At 41.3% G+C, this 19,083-nt stretch overlaps 1 protein-coding gene across 8 annotated transcripts; it reads left to right on the top strand.

Moving 5' to 3' along the window:
• Positions 1-160: 160 nt before the first annotated feature.
• On the top strand, positions 161-18,377 carry ubp1 (upstream binding protein 1). Of its 8 annotated transcripts, none has more exons than XM_084739988.1 (17): positions 161-472; positions 1,771-1,982; positions 5,859-6,010; positions 7,284-7,360; positions 7,478-7,583; positions 7,669-7,775; positions 7,926-8,078; positions 8,185-8,295; positions 10,352-10,459; positions 10,752-10,858; positions 11,222-11,276; positions 13,102-13,195; positions 13,295-13,385; positions 13,470-13,588; positions 13,681-13,823; positions 14,809-14,860; positions 14,980-18,377. In XM_084739988.1, the coding sequence occupies exons 2-17, from the start codon at positions 1,867-1,869 to the stop codon at positions 15,015-15,017; spliced, it is 1,629 nt and encodes a 542-aa protein (XP_084596114.1). In that variant the 5' UTR covers positions 161-472; positions 1,771-1,866; the 3' UTR covers positions 15,018-18,377. The 8 variants fall into 8 exon arrangements, with proteins under 8 accessions (XP_084596114.1, XP_084596111.1, XP_084596116.1 ...); XM_084739985.1 differs by having other exon boundaries at positions 1,605-1,982; XM_084739986.1 differs by lacking the exon at positions 161-472 and adding an exon at positions 834-1,285 and having other exon boundaries at positions 1,605-1,982.
• The last annotated feature ends 706 nt before the right edge of the window (positions 18,378-19,083 follow it).

Raw genomic sequence — 19,083 nt, 5'->3', positions numbered from 1 at the left:
TTTCAAAATATACTTTTGGCTCATTATGTTTGATCCTAACTGTGTGTTGCAGCAAAGTCTGACCAGTGAGTTTTGACCCCCATACCCTGAATTGTCTGAGAAGTCAGACAGGGGCACAGTAATTAACTCGTGAGGCGGGTCTTCTCCTCTCAGGCCAAAATAGCTGCTCGGAAAAAACTTTGACACCCACAGACTTGACTGCGCGCCGCGTTCAGGGTCCGACCCGTGGATAATTATTAACCAGACAACAACCAACCTGTGAGGAGCAAACTCCTCTTTCAACACTGCCATGAAACAAACATGAGCTCCTGTTTGGACCTCGACGGTACCACCGGGCTGAGTCGTGTTTATCTAGAGTAAAGACGCACTGTGGAGACAACAGGTGTTGCGGCGACACGATGTTGTTCTGGCAGCCCTACACTGAAAACTTCCGAGCTCCCGTACAGAGACACGGCGGCAGCACTTACACACGGTATGAACCTCATAAAACTAATAGAAAAATATTTATTTTGTTTACTTTATAGTTCTCTATAAAACACGCTAATAAATAATTACTTTGGTTATCGCTTCCTTCTACTTTTTGGGCCTGTGTGGGTTACAGTATTTATACTCTCCAAGTGGTCATCTTTGTTGACGGTAATGACTTTGTAGATGCATCATAGTTTCTGGGAGGCAGAGTACGGGTCTTGTCTAGATGACAACCCTTGATTTGTGAAACTCTCGCGAGATACGAATGTGTTTTTTCGTCATTGTGCACGTTGTGTAAAAGTAATTACGTTTTACAATTTGACAACGTTGTTGTTGGGATCTGTTTAAGTTTAGGGACAAAACATTCGGTTAGGGCTAGGAAGGGTCATATTTTTTGGCTTAATTGGATCATTCTCGCGAGATATTTCGTGGGTCTAGGGTTCCCGTTTAGACGCGACCCAATTTACAGTTAGACGCACAATGACGGAAGCTCGAAGGGTTCTGATTGGCTAACCCACCTGCGCTGGGCACGGAAAGCGGGTTCTGATTGGCTGAGGGCCGTCTTGGCATCCTTCCTGAGGCTGGCGGTGGCAGCGCTGCGGGCTTCACAGACCGACAGTCTGTATGTTGAGGGAGCCATGTTGATGCTTGGTTTTGTGTCAACCGCTGCACTTTGGATGGTTAAAGGACTGCGTGTCGAGGACTGGGAACCTTAGCGGTGGTTCCAGCCCCGCGATGAGAAGAGGAGAGCGGTTTGGGATGGTACAGGGAGCGCCAAAGGAGAGCTGCTCTTAGGTCACCGGACAGTTGATTCAAAGCAAGTGAAGTTGATGCTAGTTAGCCTGTTAGCTAGGTAGCAACAGCTGTGCGGTGGACGCTGCGTGGGATGCGGCGTGTGGACTAAAACAAAATCATCTTGTCTGCTTGTTGCTTTTTTGCTAGCTAACATTAGCTACACTGCTTGAAGACGTCTGAGGTAACAACGGGGCTGCTGGATTCATGCTAGCTCGCTTAAGTTGCCCTTTATAAAGCTAGTTAGCTGTTAGCTAACGTTAGCATGCTGACAATCAGCTCGCATATTCAGTCACGACTAACATTTGCTAGCTGAGTGGACTGTAACTTATCGTTACTTTCAGACAGTTGTGGATCACCGTGTTGTGTGACTAAAGCCCCCCGAATATCCCGAGTGGAGATATGGCGATACATCGAGCCATTGTGGAAAGCTACCAATTCGCCTGTCCAGCTTGCCAAGGAGCGGCTAGCGGGCTAGCAGTATAACTTTCCTCTCACGGTGTCACTCAGAAGCTGCAGAGCCCACTTCCTCGCTAGCCGACGACTCTTACCTGAAGCAAGCTGGCGGCCCTCCGAGTAGAAGCCGAGGACAAGGAGTTGGGGCCGATGGCCTGGGTGTTGAAGATGGACGATGCCACCATAGAGTCGGGGCTGGTGCACGACTTCGATGCCAGCCTGTCCGGCATTGGCCAGGAGCTGGGGGCTGGAGCCTACAGCATGAGGTTAGAGATGGAGCCACCATGATGCCAACATGCCCAGCTTCGTAACACAGAGAGAACAACACACACACTGTCTGGAAGAGTTAACATTACACCCCCCTCTCTCCTGCATGTGTGTGTTATTCCCTTTGTGCTGAGTGTGATGGCCTCTCTTTGTTTTGGGATTTGGAGTAGGGCAGTCATTGCAGGGTGCCACGCTCAGGGACAAAGATTAATTTCTCCAAACCCCACAAAAAGCAAAGGAAGGACACGTGTTATACTGTGAGGGATAAATACGTTATATCCTGTTGCTCATATTATTAGTCTGTTGCCAGTGACGACCTAAACTTTGTGTACATTTCAAGATAACACAGGAAGTCTGTCGTTAAGGCCTCAGTTTGGGCCCTCAGAGTTACAGAACTGGTCTATATGGCTTTGTTTCCACAGACCAATGTTGTGTGTGGAAACAAAAGGCTGTATATTATGTTAAGGGTCAACGTCTACCAGCCACTGACAGATAAATGTTCAGATTCACCAGCCACTCAATAGTAATCCAGTATTCTTTGTGTGAAATCTACCAGACACTTAAATATTTCCCCAGCATTTTGCTACTAACTGGTGCTAATTTCCCTCCCTGATTATGTCCAAGGTGATGGGTCAGGTTTAAGTTTTTTTTAATTAGAAAAGTTCCTAGATGGGTTAAATGAATTGGAGGTATGAGTGGCAGAAGCTTCAGCACCTCATTTCTCTCTCATGCAGCTTAAACTTGACCATTCTTTAAATAAAAGGAGGTTTTTTTTCTTCAACTTTGACCACAGACAATGAGTGTTTCTGACTTATAATCCATGGTTATTAATGTTCAGTCAGTTTTCTGTAGCACTGTTGGCTTTGCCTAACTAGGATTGTTTTAAAATCGATGGCAGTATCAGAAATGCGTCAGATACGGCCTAAAATGCTAGGTCAGGTATCAGCGGGTATGAGAGTCCATGCACCGATCCAAAATTATGTCATTTATTCACCTCAAAACGGGACCCTGCTTTTCCTCAGTAGTGTCCCACACGCAAAGTTTTTTTAATCAAAGCCAGGCCGTGCAAAACTGATGGGAATCATATCACATCCATGCAGGGTTAGTAGTATACAGCTAGTAATAAAAAATACTTGATACTCGATATAGGCCAATATGTAAAGTTCAGGTATCGGAAAGGGGGAAAAATGTATCCAAACATGTCTACCTCTAATAAAATTGCATAATACATTAGTGTTTAATGTGGATTTTCCTTAAAAGTATTATTTAAAGTTAAAGAAAGAAAAGCTTCTTGATTTTGTATGTGGAAATGTGTTATCAATGAATAGGTAAACAAACCTAGGACTCTGGCTAAGCATTCAATACCAACCTCTGATACTTGACACATTTTGGTTACAGACTGTAATGTGTCTAGTACTGAATGCTTAGTCAGATTCTTGAACATTTAACAAAATAACCTCACCACAGGGTCCACAATTAAGTTGCTCTGCTACAGTTTTTGATCAAATCTTAGTCCCTCTCAGAGACAGCCTGTCCAGTTGTCAATGAATTTTAGTTGTTTAAATTAACACTTGTATAACATGTTAAAACTTGTTTATATTTCCCAAAGTATGATATGGAGAAAAAGCTTTGTTAGAAAAGTTCAAGTGATAAAAGTGTCTTGATTATACACGGAGAGGTTTTTTGTTGTTGTTGTTGTTGTGTTGTGTTTTTCCCTTTATTTGATAGGGACGGCTAAAAATATGGCAGGAAAGGGGATAGAGAGAGAGGGATGACAAGCAGCAAATGGGCCACAGGCAGGAGTTGAACTGGTGGCTGCTGCAGAGGACTAAGAAAAAAAAACGTACATGGGGCATCCCAATCATCAACACTTTTTGACAACAGACTGTCATGTGTCTAGTATCAAAAGTTAGTGTTGAGTGCTTTGTCAGTTTCTTGAACATTGAACAAAACTATCTCACCACAAGGACCATGATTAAGTCACTGTTTTAGAGCTTTGAGTCCAAGGCACACAAAATATGCAAATTCTTTTTTTTTTATAACTAATAACCTGAATACAGTGCTGGTACAGAAAAAGTCACTGAGCATGGTCTGGTTTTGCTTCAAGACAAATTTAAGGCAGCATAGTAAATACTGAACTAATGTCTGAAATGGGCTCTTGGTTAATTCTTTTATAGCTTTGGTATTTTTCATACTATAATTAACAGATGTTGAATCATTTGACATTTTGGTATTAAAATAGCTTTTGTCTGTCTACACTTTTGACAACCTTATAACACACATGCCCAAACTGCAGGAAATACATGCAGCCCTGTAACCAGTTCTTCCATGTTCGGTTTTAGGTGATTCCAACATTTGTTCCTAAATGTGTCATCTAATGAATCAGACAGACACTGAACTGGTTAGTCAGTGCTGCTTCTTGATAATGTGTCTGTGGCATTGTTGTAAACCACCTGTTCAATTAGTAACTCCCGCTATGTGTGCAGTGCTGTGTTACATAAGAAGAGGTTATGGGAGGTGATGATATTTGTGTGACGAAGGCGAGAAACTCCCAGGACATGCATGTGTCTTATCACCAGTAGCTTCCTTGGCCATCTGCTTTTAGCGTGCGTTTATCTGAGCGTGACATAGGTGTCCTATGAGAGTAAGCAAGTTTACCAATAATTCAAGTGATGGGATGCATCTAAGTGAATTAGTGAAAACAGAGCGAGTGTGTGTGTGGTGTCACTGGCTCCAGGAGTGTGCTATCTGTGGTGTTGGGGTGGGTGGGTTTGCGAGGGGCATGTTTGGAGTCAGCAGCTGGTAGGAACAGAATGTCTCAGTGTGTGTGTCAGTGCAGCCAGCTCCTCAGATTTCAGGAAGCAGATGTAGTTTTCCTGGGCAGCGGGCAGCTTAGCAGGGCTGTGGCACTCAGATTGGCACTGTCTGGGCACCCACTCTGCAGAAAAACACACCAGCAAGAAGTGATCGAGAGGAAAAAAAAGATTTGAATAAATTTAGCAGGCTGCTGTTTGGAAGACATTGTTTGGAGAAAGGTGCTGCAGGAATGTCTTGAAATTGTCAAACTGTTTTTTTTTTTCCTATTTAAAGTTTGGCTCTGGTTTAGAGAGTAGCATCATGACTTGCCAAAAAGTCTTCCAGGTAATGAGATGCCGTGATCTACATTTCTTTGGATAGGACTCCTCTGCACTCACACATGACCCTGTTCTGCGTGCACCCGTTGACACTCCCGCAGCATTTGTCAGGGTGAGCTGAAGACGGGTCGGTTGTCTAGAGCGACTGCCAAGTGTGAGAGATAGTGTGTGTCAGCAGCTCAGGCTATCTCTGGCTGTTTTTGTTCATTTATCCTGCTGCGGCCTCATGCATACATAATAAGAGAGAGCCATTTGATCGATGGAGAGCCTTTGTCACTTATTCTAAAATAAGCAAATCCATTTAATAATTCCACACTACAAGGAGGAGAAAGTCTTGTCTTACCAGAGGTGGTGAAAGCAACAGTTAAACTGGCACAAACCGATTTGATATGCTTTTAGAGATAATTGCAAAGTTGAGAATGTCCCATCTTAAGGAATAAAGGCAGGGTTTCTCTTTGCTTTTAAAGTGGTCACAGTGATTATGTTGCATCAGGATGGATTCCACATGGTATTAGAGATTCAATAATAGCTCAGAATTTTTAATAAATAATAAGCCAAAACATTGAGAGGCCAGAGGCAAGGAAAATGCACCAATTAAGCTGTTCAGGGAAAACTTTTAAGCTGCTACAACTGTTATCTTGATAGGTTTTCTCGCATGTCTTTTTTGCATCACCTCCATGCTGACCTTGTGTTTGTTTGTGTTTCTCTCCTCTGTATCTTTTTTCTCTCTGTCTCTCTCAGCGATGTGCTGGCTCTGCCAATCTTTAAGCAGGAGGACTCCAGCCTTCCTCCTGAAAACGAGACCAAAAATCCCCCATTCCAGTATGTGCTGTGCGCCGCCACGTCGCCTGCTGTCAAGCTGCATGATGAGACGCTCACATACCTAAACCAAGGTGAGACTCACAAAATACACGCATTCTAGAGAAAGTTTTGGTTATACTTCACCTCATTTTGTTGTTGAATATGAGTTACTTTCTACTTTTCTTCTTGGGCAACTAAAACTAAAGACATAAAGACTTTGGTTCTTGATGGTTCATGTATACACGTTCAATTTCTTTGTGCTCTAGTACTACACACCCATCATTTAACATCAATAAATAATGACTACATTAATTTATTGCACATTAGTATAATTACTGTAAAATGAAACCATTGCTGATCGGAATGGCTGCCTCTTCTGGCCTCTTCTCAACACATTAATGTTACACTCCACCAGTTTGGTGTTGACTCTGCTACACTGCTTTATGCACATTTGAAGATGTAGAGCGCCACAATTAATTGAAACATTATCAAAATCGGAATATGTCCAAGAAGCTGCAATTTTTTGTAAAATGTGTGACAAAACAGCATTACAGAAGACACCAAAGGTCACATCGTCATGTTTCTTTCTTTTTCAGTGAAAATGAAGAATTTGATGCAAAAATGATCCCTTCCATTAATTGTTAATCATATCACTGTCAACTGTCAAAATAATTGAAATTTGATTTTGGGTTAAGTACACTTTACTACCTTTAGTGACTATGTAGTCAGCTTTATAGGTTTAGTAGAGAGGGGAATGGTTTGCTTTACAACAATGGCGATTACCTTACTTTTTGGTGCAAAGAATGAAGTCATTTAATGAGTTTAAAGTTGTAGTTTTTGTAGAACACAACTTTTAAAAAGTTTATATCTCTATACCCTGTGCACAACAATCTTAGAGGTTCATTGCATGTCACAATGCAAGTTGAATCCAATAAAGTCTTGATCGCAACCTGTGTCAGACTGTTATATCAGGCATGTCAGATGGTGCAGTTAATACCTGTAGGGATACAGTTTAAATGGAAATATAAGAAATACAACAAGTGATTTGGCATCAACTTGTGTCATCAATCTGCACCATCCTCACATTTTGAAAATGTTGTGAAAGTATAAACATGCTTTGGACAAAGTGAGGACACTTCACATGCATGAAAAAGCCCCGACAATAAAACATAACATGGACTTTGTTTTCAGTCTCACCTAAATTACATAACAACAAGAATCTATCCCGTTTTAAAGAGACCATTAAAGGACAGGGAACAGTTGTGTTCACTCCAGCTTTGTTTTTATAGCTCTCATTTTTTGCCACCTCGCTCATCGTGTTTCTTTCTGTTTTAATTTTGTGATCTCTCCTTCTCTGTCTCTCAGGCCAGTCTTACGAGGTGCGTATGTTGGACAACAGGAAGCCAGGGGAGTTACCAGAGCTCAACAACAAGATGGTGAAGGTGAGAGGATGCTCACAGCTGAAGGATAACTGGACAGGAAAACTTAAGCTTCTCACATCAATAACACTTCATAACTAACATACCATCTGTCTGTCTGTGTGTGTGTGGCGTGTGTAGAGCATAGTGCGAGTGGTGTTTCATGACCGCCGTCTGCAGTACACAGAGCACCAGCAGCTGGAGGGCTGGAAGTGGAATCGTCCTGGCGACCGTCTCCTTGACATCGGTAATGATGCCTGGAAAGAAATGTTTACTTTAACCGCCCCGAGGGTGTGATTTGGAGTTCAAATATGTGTGTGTGTGTGTGACAGATATCCCCATGTCAGTGGGCATTGTGGAGCCGAAGACTCACCCCTCCCAGCTTAACGCAGCAGAGTTCCTTTGGGACATGAACAAAAGATCTTCTGTTTTTGTGCAGGTAAAACACACACACACTCACACACTCACATGGCAAACCACATGCACACACCAGCTCTCTTTTGTGCCATCTGTTGGGTGTGCCACTGAATTTCCACATCAAACACATAGTTTGATCCCACTCATACTCCTGTCTTGCCGCCGCTTGCAGGTGCACTGCATCAGCACAGAGTTCACTCCCAGGAAGCACGGCGGAGAGAAGGGCGTCCCCTTCAGGATCCAGATTGATACGTTCGCCCAGGGAGAAGGTGGAGAGTACACAGAGCACCTCCATTCTGCCTCCTGCCAAATAAAAGTCTTTAAGGTACACACTCAGTCACTCATGGGTAGGGTTTTTTTTATTTTACACCTATTAGACCTATTAAATTTGTCTTCCGGTTTCCATCTTTTATTCTCTGCCTCCTGTTTAGCCAAAGGGGGCGGACCGTAAGCAAAAAACAGACAGGGAGAAGATGGAGAAACGCACAGCTCAAGAGAAGGAAAAGTACCAGCCTTCTTATGATACCACTATCCTGTCAGAGGTCAGTGTGCAGCAGCTACATCAGCTCAGCTTTTACACCAACTGGACTAAAGTACTAACAAGCTTTCATGCTAAAATGTATGTACCAAAGTGACACCCGTGCCACCTGTTTTCTCAAACATGTTTTAATTTGATTTATGAATATTTATAACCCAGACAGCCATTGTAGGGCTGCGACTAACAGTTATTTCCTCAGAGCCTAATGTGTGGCTCTCCATTGCTTATTTTGTCTGAACAATTGTTGAAAAGTGAAATATATTCAATTAACAACAACAGAAAAAAGGCAGAGAAAAGCAGCAAATTCTACATTCAAAAAATGCCATTTTTGCTGGATAACTGAAATTGATGATTATCCATTATCCAGATTGTAGCCAATAATTTTCTGCCAACCAAATATTGGATTCATCCATTTTGAAGAGCCTTTGGGAAAAAAACTACCAGCAGTCATTTAAACTCAAGGAGCTACCAAATTTATATGATCCATTTTATTCCTTTGCCATTCTTTCTTTTTGTTTTCTGACTTTTATTTTTTTTCCCCATATAAACATGTAGTTCTTTAAATAAAATGTTGTTTGGCAGTTGACACACAGATGTTAGATGGCAGAGCTTCTAACGGGGCTCATGAATAAACCACCACAGAAAATTTTAGAACAGTCTGCTCTTCAGCTGAAGTGCATCAAAATATGGTGATGATACAACTTGAGAAAACAGTCAAAGTGACAGATTGTTCACTGTGATGGATTACACGTCTCAAGCGATTTCAAATCCTGTAGTAACGGGAACTGAAACAAATGGCTGCTTGGAAGACAGAGTGGCATCTGGTATTCTTCGGGAAGTGCTTGGTGGTAATGTTAAAGTGGAAATGGACAACTTATTTTGCTTTAACTAATTATTATGAAGTAAATGTTGATTACACAGTGTAATGATTATTGAATAATGACACCATCCAGTATTAGATTGGTTGCCGATAAGCCTCTGTCTGCCACCAGCCATGATCTTTCCTGGGGAAATGATGTCTCCATTATAAAGTAAATTAATCAACAAATTCATGCTTTTTCTCTTAATGTTTCATTTTAACGTTACTCCCCCTTTGACCCTGATGCCAACCCATTCTGGTGTGAAGTAATAACTCAAACTATTATTACTATGCAGTGCACATCATAACAATAGCTTATGTCCATACCCAAATTCAGTATAAAATTGTAATAATTTCAGTTTACCTCTTCATTCTTCTCTTTTGTTTCCAAAGTGTTGAGCAGTTTTTCATGGAGCTAGACTCTTACGCTGAGGAACCAGAAAGCGATCTCGTGTTGTGTTGAAGTCTATTCCCCCGGTCAGATAGTGTTTCCTGTGGTAGTGGCCTCTAGACTTAAGGTGTAGATTATGGTTAGGCATAGCAGAGTCAGGTAAGGGGGAACCAGATTTTGACACAACACCTGTTGTCATGGACACAGTGGTGCAACAATAATACCACTTGGAAATGCTACAGGGCTAAAAAAAAATTGTCTCTTTAAATTTAAAGCAGGGTCAATTTAACAATAGACATTCAATAAGTACAGTTTGTCAAATATGAACTAAAATGTACAAGAAACACTGGTCCTTAGATTGAGTGTTTAATCTTCAAAAATATAGTTGAGAATGTTGTCTGTGTCTCAGGTTTTATCACAGCCTTTTTGGGAAATACCTCACTGCCTAGGCAGGAATTTAATGTTAAACTTGTAAGCCAGACAAAGACTGTCCTCAGGTCATTCACTGTGATAGAGTGTGTTCCTGAAGTTTATACCTTTTTCTTGGCAGCCATATTGTAGAGTAAACACAGGTGTTGCTGATGACATCCATTAAGGTCCCATTACATCTAGTGTAGCAAAGCCTTTCCAGTGAGCCAACATGCATGAAGCAACACCCCAACTCTGTCTGATTAGAATGGAACAGAACCTTAATTAACACTTGTGTCACATTCTGTTTCATGTCAAAATGGCTGCCAAGAAAAAGGTGTCTTGGTTGTGTCTGTGTGTTGGTCGCTGGCTGGCTAACCTCTGCTGTGTGTCTGTGTGTAGACGAGGCTTGAACCCATCATAGAGGATGCGGGTGACCACGAGCTGAAAAAGTCCAGCAAGCGGACACTTCCCGCTGACTGTGGCGACTCCTTGGCCAAGAGAGGCAGTGTAAGCACCCTGCTCTTCTCTCCTCCACTCCTCCTCCTCCCTATCACTCCATCCACAGTCTGTAGACACCAGGCTGTCATCCGAAGCTTGTAGACCCACAGCTGCTAGGAAGGACATAATTTAATGCCCCGTGTTTAACATTTGCAGGGGTGGAGACATGATGGTGCAAAAATAAATTCCCAATCCACCTTTGACTTTTCTTCTGTCTATATTTGTTTTTTGTAATTGGGCCACAATGTTAATGAGCCCAGCCTGTTTAATTGTGTATTTATATGTATGTGTCTTCTCTCAGTGCTCCCCATGGCCAGACACCGCCTACGTCAGCACCAACCAGGCAGCTACTCCCTCTTTCTCCTCTGCCCCACTGTCCACTTACACAACCTCCTCAGTACCAGACAGGTAACTGTGTGGCTGATTTATTTTAGCTTTGTATTTTTCATTAAGTAAAAAAAAAAAAGTTTTAGTTTTTTTTAAACTGTAATGTGGGGGTTAATTTCCAGGGACAATATTTAAGACGTTCAGAATAGGTATCACAATACAAACACTTTGTGAAAGCAGTTAACTCACAGTCATGTAGATATTCCAGTTTCATTAAAGACCAATGCCTGCTTGTGTTTGCTGTGTTTAAAAATTTGACCAAATCCACAAAGACTATATTTCTTGTATAGTTTTAATTGTAGTTAGTTTTCTAAATTTTAGTTAACTATAATAACCATGGTGTGTTTGTCTCACCTCTCTTAATGCTCATCTCTTCTGTTGCAGTGACTCGTCCTCACCCAATCACCAGGCAGACCCTGGCAGCCATGGCAACTCGGAGGTTAGTCTGCACTCTTCTCACCTGTGTGAACCGATGGAAAAGCAGATATGTCACAGCAGGAAAAGCACAGGTGTAAATAATAAAATTAATGATGGCCTTTGCTTCAGTTTTAAGATCCTGATATAGATTTTTTTTTCACAGCAGCCACTTTGTTAGTAAACACAGGTGTTACCAATTCTGCTAATTAAAGTACCTTAATTAGTATCCTTGGTAACGCCTGTGTTTACCATGCTGTTTCACATCAAAATGGCTGCTGTGAAACAGGCATATTGTTCATGTTTACCTGCTGCATGACGTGAATACAACAAACCCATAGTTAATGTTTTCACTTACACCTGTGCTTCACAATGTTTATAACAAATAAGACCTATTAGCTGCTTAAGTCATTCATTCACACTGCTGCTTTTTCAATAAATAAAAACAAAGGGGCAATGCTAAGTCACTTATAACATACTTAAGTTATGTGTTTTGGTTTTTTTATGTTGTGACGCTCTTTTAAGGTGGAATTATACATTTTAACTGAAAACAACTGATTGACACAGGGGTACTACAAACTACTACTATACTACTGTACTGTTCACACACACATATATATATATATATATTTATAATATATTACACTATACAGTATAATCATACTGTGCTCTGTAGCCTGCACCACTATCTGATTGGCTCATGAGTAATAGCCAGTCAACACTGAAGGTTGCGTCACACTGGTGAACTGAGCAGAGCTGTGTGTGGAAGTTTATACAGCAGACATCACTGTAGTTACAATAAACATCACAATCTGCCAATTACACCACAGAAAGTACCTGATGTCATGGTCAGCATTTCACTCGATCGAGGTGAAAGTTATGGCTTTTAAATCAGTTGTGTTCCTTCAGACTCAGCGCAACACATCTCTGTCTCGTCTTTTCACTGCAACTATGCATTGACCTTTTAGTGAATTATTACTTTAAAAAGTAACAGTGATGGTAAAACTGTATTCCACATTTTTACGTTTAGGTTGCATTTAGTCTGTGGTTCACATGCAGGTCGAGCCATATGAAACTCAGACCAACAACTCTCCACTGCACAACTAGTTCTCGTAGTCTGTTATAGTGAATTGCCTCTTTTTTCACTCTTAGTTGACCATTGTATGTTTTTCAAAGGCTGCTGATGCTGAAGTCGTGTATAATTCTATTATTTGATGCACATTGCCTTCTAATATACCTGGTTGTCTTAGCCAGGAACATGTTGTTTTAGATGCTATTTTTATTCGTTTATTAAATAGAAAATTACAATGTGTTATGCTGTAGATTTCAGAACATGACTGGCATCTAAGGGAGAGCAGGGTGCAGTATGTCAGAAGTGACATCAACTGCACAACTGCATTATTCTAAAAAATTATAACCTGTATAATGCAGTAACCATTATAGATCAGATTTGCTGTCATTCTCAAATGGAGAAAAGACAGTGGTGACTGAGGAAATTAAACATTAACAGCAGGCAGTACAGGCCTCAAACTTTTTAACTACCTTTCCAAAACTGACAAGGTGGTAGTGTTAACATCGTTCCACAGCAGCCTGCAGACATTTCTGCAAATATTTTTTGTTTATCAACCTCCTGAGCGCAAGCTATCTTAATAAATTAGTCTGACACTATATTTGCCAGTTTCTATACTAAACCAGTAATAGAAAATAATTGGTAGATCAGTGGCAAAAGCAAGTCATTACTAGTTTGTGTCCTGTATAGTTCAGTTGGACAGAATCAGTAGGGAAAATCAAACTGAGATCCAGTTGTGTCAGTGTGCTGACAGCCTGTGTGTGTCTGTCCTCCTCTGCAGCAGCTGAGCCCCACTGCCTCCATACAGGATGCACAGAAGTGGCTGCTGAAAAATCGCTTCAACTCCTACACACGACTCTTCTCTCACTTCTCAGGTATACACAAACACACACTGTCAAACATACTGAAACGTGGATGTAATGTTGTAACACCTGCAGAATAACAAGTGACCGTTCCTCCAACTTGTTGCGTAGGTTCTGATTTGTTGAAGCTAACCCGGGACGACCTGGTCCAGATTTGTGGGCCGGCAGATGGGATCAGACTCTTCAATGCACTTAAATCCAGGTGTGTTTCTGATACTATGCTATGTACACCTGTATGAGTATTATGAAGGTGGCAGTATTTTTCATGTCTTCTATCTGTGTGCAGGTCGGTGCGTCCCAGGTTGACCGTGTATGTCTGTCAGGAGTCCCCTCGGGAGAGCCCCCTGCTGGAGAGACACGGCACCAATGAAAACGGAGAACACAGCATTTCCTCTAGTTTACATGGTAAACAAGCACTGATATTAACCTACAGAGTGCTGCAGTGTGCGAATATTAAGATGAGTTTAAACTCTCCTCTCTGGTCTGTTTCTGTGCAGTGTATCATGCTCTGTACCTAGAGGAGCTCACAGCTGCAGAACTGATCCGCAAGATGGCGTGTGTTTGCAGCCTTCCACTGGAAACGATCAACCAGGTGTACAGACAGGGTCCTACAGGCATACACATCCTGCTCAGTGACCAGGTATCAACACACACAAGACTCTCTTCTTCTCCATTAGCTCTTTAATATCACACTCTCAGCTGCTGAGTGAATAGAGATCAAGTTGAGATAAAATGAAAAATGTCTAGTCAACCATTTTAGATCGCATCCTTGTGTAATATTGTGCGCCTATTTAACAATATATGCCAAAAAAAAACAGGACCAAAAAAAAACAATTTCTTTGTGTTTTTATATCAAAACCCAATCATGTTTTATCTTCCTGTAAAACAAATATGACATGTACTTATGTTGGCTCAAACCAAACAATTTTGACCAAAAATATAGAGTTAAGATTCCAGACAGATGTGTCCGCTTTTTGATGTTCACATCATTTCACTTGGAAATTATTCCCTATGCTCTCAAAATGTTGCTTCAAATGCTTAGTGTTTGGGATACATTCAAACATGAAACAAACATCACCACTGATACCAATAGACACCTTGCTCACTCAGACTTTGAGATGTATTTTGTGCTGTTTCTGTAAATGCATGGCACCCAGAAAACAATGAGCATGTTTGCAAAACTTAATGGTACTCGGTACTGCTCCAGTCCAAGGTTTAAATACTGTAGTTTTTCAACTCCCAAACAGTGATATTTGTATCTAGTTCAAAAATGCAGTTGTAGTCGATCTTGTGAGCCACATGAATGCAAAAGTGGAGCTCAAATGGATGGCGCAAGATTAAATGGAAGGACTGGGATGGAGACTTGTTCACTCTTTTCAAAGGAAGAAATAAACTGCATCACTACTTTATGTGCTATCCGACTTAGAACAGCGACTGTACTGTCTGTGGTGTCACTTATTTGCATGTCATTTACATTCTTGCACACATACTGTACTGTATTGTACCTCCTCTCCTAACTCAGAACGGCTTGTCCTTCATGTCGCCACTAAAACACAAAGGAACCTCTATTTCCACAAGTTGACAAAGATATTTGATTCCCTTTTTGTCTGTTTTGTCTTCTCCAGATGGTTTACAACTTGCCTGACGAGAGCTGTTTTTTGATCAGCACTGTCAAAGGTGAGCTCATAATGCATCAGTAGTCTCTTTCATTGCAATTTGGCCTGTAGTGAGGCTCTGTAGATGCTTGTTTGATGAGGATTTAATGTACTTCTTCCTTCATCACACTTCCTCTCCAGATGAACTGGGCGAAGGACTCCATCTAATCCTGAAGTAGTGAGGAGGACAGATGGCATCACTAATACTCCACCCTCTGTTTTGGAGCAGAAGCCCTCCCTCTGTCCCTCTCCACCCGCCTCCACTCTTTTCCTCGTACTTCCTCCCGTTCTCTCCAAACGCTCGCTCGATGGAAAGCAGAGAGACTGCGCTAAAGCCATGTAAATGTTAGAATCTGACATGGGTGTGTCCACTGTTTCATATTGAAAACACTATTAACGGAGGGGATTAGCTAAAAGAGGAGAGACTGTGGATGGAGTATGGCGTTAGGGGAAAACTAATGATGTATGTATTTTGATTTTATTTGATTTTTTTTTTTTGTCTTTTATATGTTTTCTGTGGGAGACGGGAGGGAAGGAGTCTCCAGGAGAGAGGGGAGAGTGACGTTCTGGCCGGCAGGAAAAGGAAAGAAAAGAAAGCAGAGTTTCTTATTGCTCGTTGCCATTCTTACACAACGCGCACAACCAGCACTAGGCCAGTATTTGATAACCTGTACTGCTGAACAGCATGCGATCTCAACATACTAACTTGCTTCAAGGAGAATCCCAACTTACTCTGCTTGTTTAACATTCTCGACGGGGTTGTCTTAATAAATAAACATTTATTGATCAGCTGAGCTTGATAACCCCTGAAATATCCAGGCTAAATTTGTGGAAGTGGCGTTATTTGTGGATGTTGATACCAACATTCAGTTTTATTTTTCCCCTTGGACTTCATCAGATGGACTGATTTCATTAACTCACCACATAGAGGAGGTCGTCCTATGTGATTTTAGACTTCCAGCCATATCTCTGTCTGCCGACACCATGTCCCACTCAGCTCAACTCTCCTAACTTACGTCCCGTTTTTGCCTGCGCTTTTTACCATTTTTAGTTAACGCTTTATTTATGGATCAGCTGTTTCTCTCGCGCTCATTGAATTAACTTGTTTCTGGTGCCATATTGGCTTTTTAACTTGATCGTTTAGTTCCTTTCACACACACAGTGCACATGCACCTCGTCTTTGACTCCTCTGCTTTCTGTGCTAACTTTGAAACACTGGTTTAGAGGAGTGTGGTTTACGCCTTTTGGGATTTTGGCCATAAATGCGCAAAAAAAAAAGAGGAATGACCCTCTGTAGAAGACTGACACGTGGAGCAGTAATGCCTATCCAAAACCTACTATAATGTGGACCAAACGGGTTTCAGATTGATAGGCACTTTTTTGAGGAAACGCCTCATCAGATCTGTGCATCTTGATCACTTGAAGCAGACATAGAATTGATCAAATGACAAATTAAAGGGATAGTTTGGATTATTTTAAGTGGGTTATATGAGGTACTTCAATAGTCCTATTATTACCCTACACTAGATGGTGGTCGACACGCCCGCAGTTTGGAGAAGCAGAAAGGAGTACCAGCACAGATGTTAAGCAACTGTGGACAGGGTCAACAACAAAAGTTAGTTTAGCCACTTTAAAAAAAAAAAAAATCCTATCAGTTTAGGTGTGTCCTATATTTAGAATATTTTTATGCCTTTGCTGCCAGACGCCCTTTTCCTGACAGGAAACTGTCATTATATAAGCAAAATATAGCTCTCTCTCCAAGTTGATTTGCTGGTCTGCCAGTGCCTCATTTGCTTGTTTTGTTTGTGTTATTGTGGTGGTGTTTTTTAAGGATAGTTTGGATTCACTGAGGTCACACAGTAACAAAGGGGTGGAGGCAGTGATAGACCAGCAAGTCCTGTGTTCTGCAAGATCAAATTACTTCATCTATGGAGTTTCATTAGTTTGAAAAGGGATATTTTGTGTATATAACAGTGGTTTCCCGTTAGATGGATGTATGCTATATTTGGAATATTTTTCACTGCTTTATTTTGCTGTCGTACGGTCGCTGAACACAGTTTCTGGGCCACCACTGCCTCATTCTATTAGTTTGTTCGTTATTGTGTGACGTCAGTGAATTGAAACTATCCTTTTAAAACACTGCAGTCACCAACAACACAAACCAACTAACCGATCAAGGCAGCGGTAGACCAGCAACTCCCATGACTGATATCAGCTATGGAGCCTGGTGTGTTTGAAGACAGCGATATTTGGGTTAACAGTGGTTTCCTATTAGAAAAGGCTGTCTGAGGACAAAGTAAAGTCATGAAAATATTCCAGATATCTCCTGTCCACAGCAGTTTATTACCTAGCATCTGTGCTGCCCCTCTCCGCTTCTCCCAGTTGGGTCTGTGCCGACCACCATCTGCTGCAGCTAATGTACTTAATAGAGATAAATACTTCATACAACCTAAATTAAATAATCTGAAATATCAGTTTAAACCCACATCTAGTGGAGTTGCTTGTGCGCTGCATGTACATAATAATAAACCCTCCATTCCAGGATCTGCTCTGCAAGAAACAACCCAACACACACAGCAGGCTGGTAGAAATGTATCACTGCGGTAGCCTGGTTAAATAGTCTTATCCTGTAGGCTAGAAAATCATGGCAGCTCCACACCCATCTACAAAATCTTGTGTTTTTAATGTAGCTGAACACAGGAGGTACAGGTTGTGTGTTTTGAGTGCCCTTACCTTTTGAAAAGTGACAGGAAAGCTCACACAGGTCCTGGGAGTCGCTGTAGGTTTAGTTGACCCCTTTGATTTTGGTGCACAGTGTGTGGCGATGTGCAAACAGTTTGCACGCCTCTAAGTGTCAGATGGTGTGTGTGTGTGTGCGTGTGTGCATGTGTATCATTTTTTTTGTTCTTGCAAAGAAGACTTAATTATGTCAGTAGTTGTCATAAACTTTTTCCTGTTGGTATGATGAAACTGTGTTTAGCTTGCTGTTTAGTAAAGAGCATGTGGAAGATGGGGAGAGGAGGGAGGGATTATTTGGTTTATGGTGAGTGTAACCCCTCCTACTTTTTCCAGATGTTAGAGACCAAGTCTGCACTGAAAAATCACAAAACTCAAGCTCAATGTGTAGTCAGTAGTCCTACAGCCACACCCTCTTCTTATCCGCCTATCAGAAGGAGAATAAACAAAAGACTGTCGAGACTAGAAAGAGTCTGTTTTTGTCTCACCAGAGCCAGGACTGTAGCTCTTGTGGTGTTTACAAGGACACGAGTACCACAGATTGACTCAGAAATTAGTGAGTAACAGAACGGCTGTGATACCCAGTCAGACAAACTCTGGTGAGCAGCTTTGGTCCCCTGAAGGCCTGACCAGTCATCTGTCTGTCTGTGTGACTGAGTGTGTGAGAGAGAGTGTGAGCAGGAGAGGTGACCACCGTTCATGTACAGCCTAATGTCAATGATGATGCTTCTCATGTGCACAGTATCGTATGCTGGAGATGTACACAACCACATGTGCTGGGAATAAATGATTTCATAACTTTCTCTGGTGTCCTGCTTCATCATAGTTCTGACAAAGACGAGTCATTTGCAAGACACAAATTCATGAGTTTACAATTGATAACATAAAACATTTGATATATATTTACTGACTTTGAACTGTAGCATAATTGTCTTGACCTAAGAGGACAAATAAGGTGTCTGCATGTCCTCAAAAAAGTAAAAATACAATCATCTGAATTTTAGGCCTTAAATTTTCTTAAATGCAAGTTTGATAGGGCTTAGAAATTTATTTTATTTTTATTTTTTTTGGAGCCAATACCAATATTAGGGACTAAGACAATTCTGATATCAATATATTGGCTGATATTCTTTATTCAGAATATACACTCACTGGCTACTTTATTATATTTATTATACTTGTTCAAATGCGTGTTAACGCAAATATTTAATTAGCCAATTACATGACAGCAACTCAATGCATTTAGCCATGTAGACATGGTCATGACGACCTGCTAAAGTTCAAACCAATCATCAGAATGGGGAAGAAAGGTGATTTAAGTGACTTTGAACGTGGCATGGTTGTTGGCATGGTGTCAGACAGGCTGGTCTGAGTATTTCAGAAACTGCTGATCTACTGGGATTTTCACGGACAAACATCTCGGGTTTACACAGAATGGTCCAAAAAAGAGAAGCTATCCAGTTAATATGTCAACTCCAAGCTGAGAAAACCATCATAAATCTTTTTTTT

Source organism: Lutjanus erythropterus, chromosome 16 (assembly GCF_056507025.1).
Source record: "Lutjanus erythropterus isolate fLutEry1 chromosome 16, fLutEry1.hap2, whole genome shotgun sequence".
Taxonomy (NCBI): domain Eukaryota; kingdom Metazoa; phylum Chordata; class Actinopteri; order Lutjaniformes; family Lutjanidae; genus Lutjanus; species Lutjanus erythropterus.
This window is presented reverse-complemented; position numbering and strand designations above follow the sequence as displayed.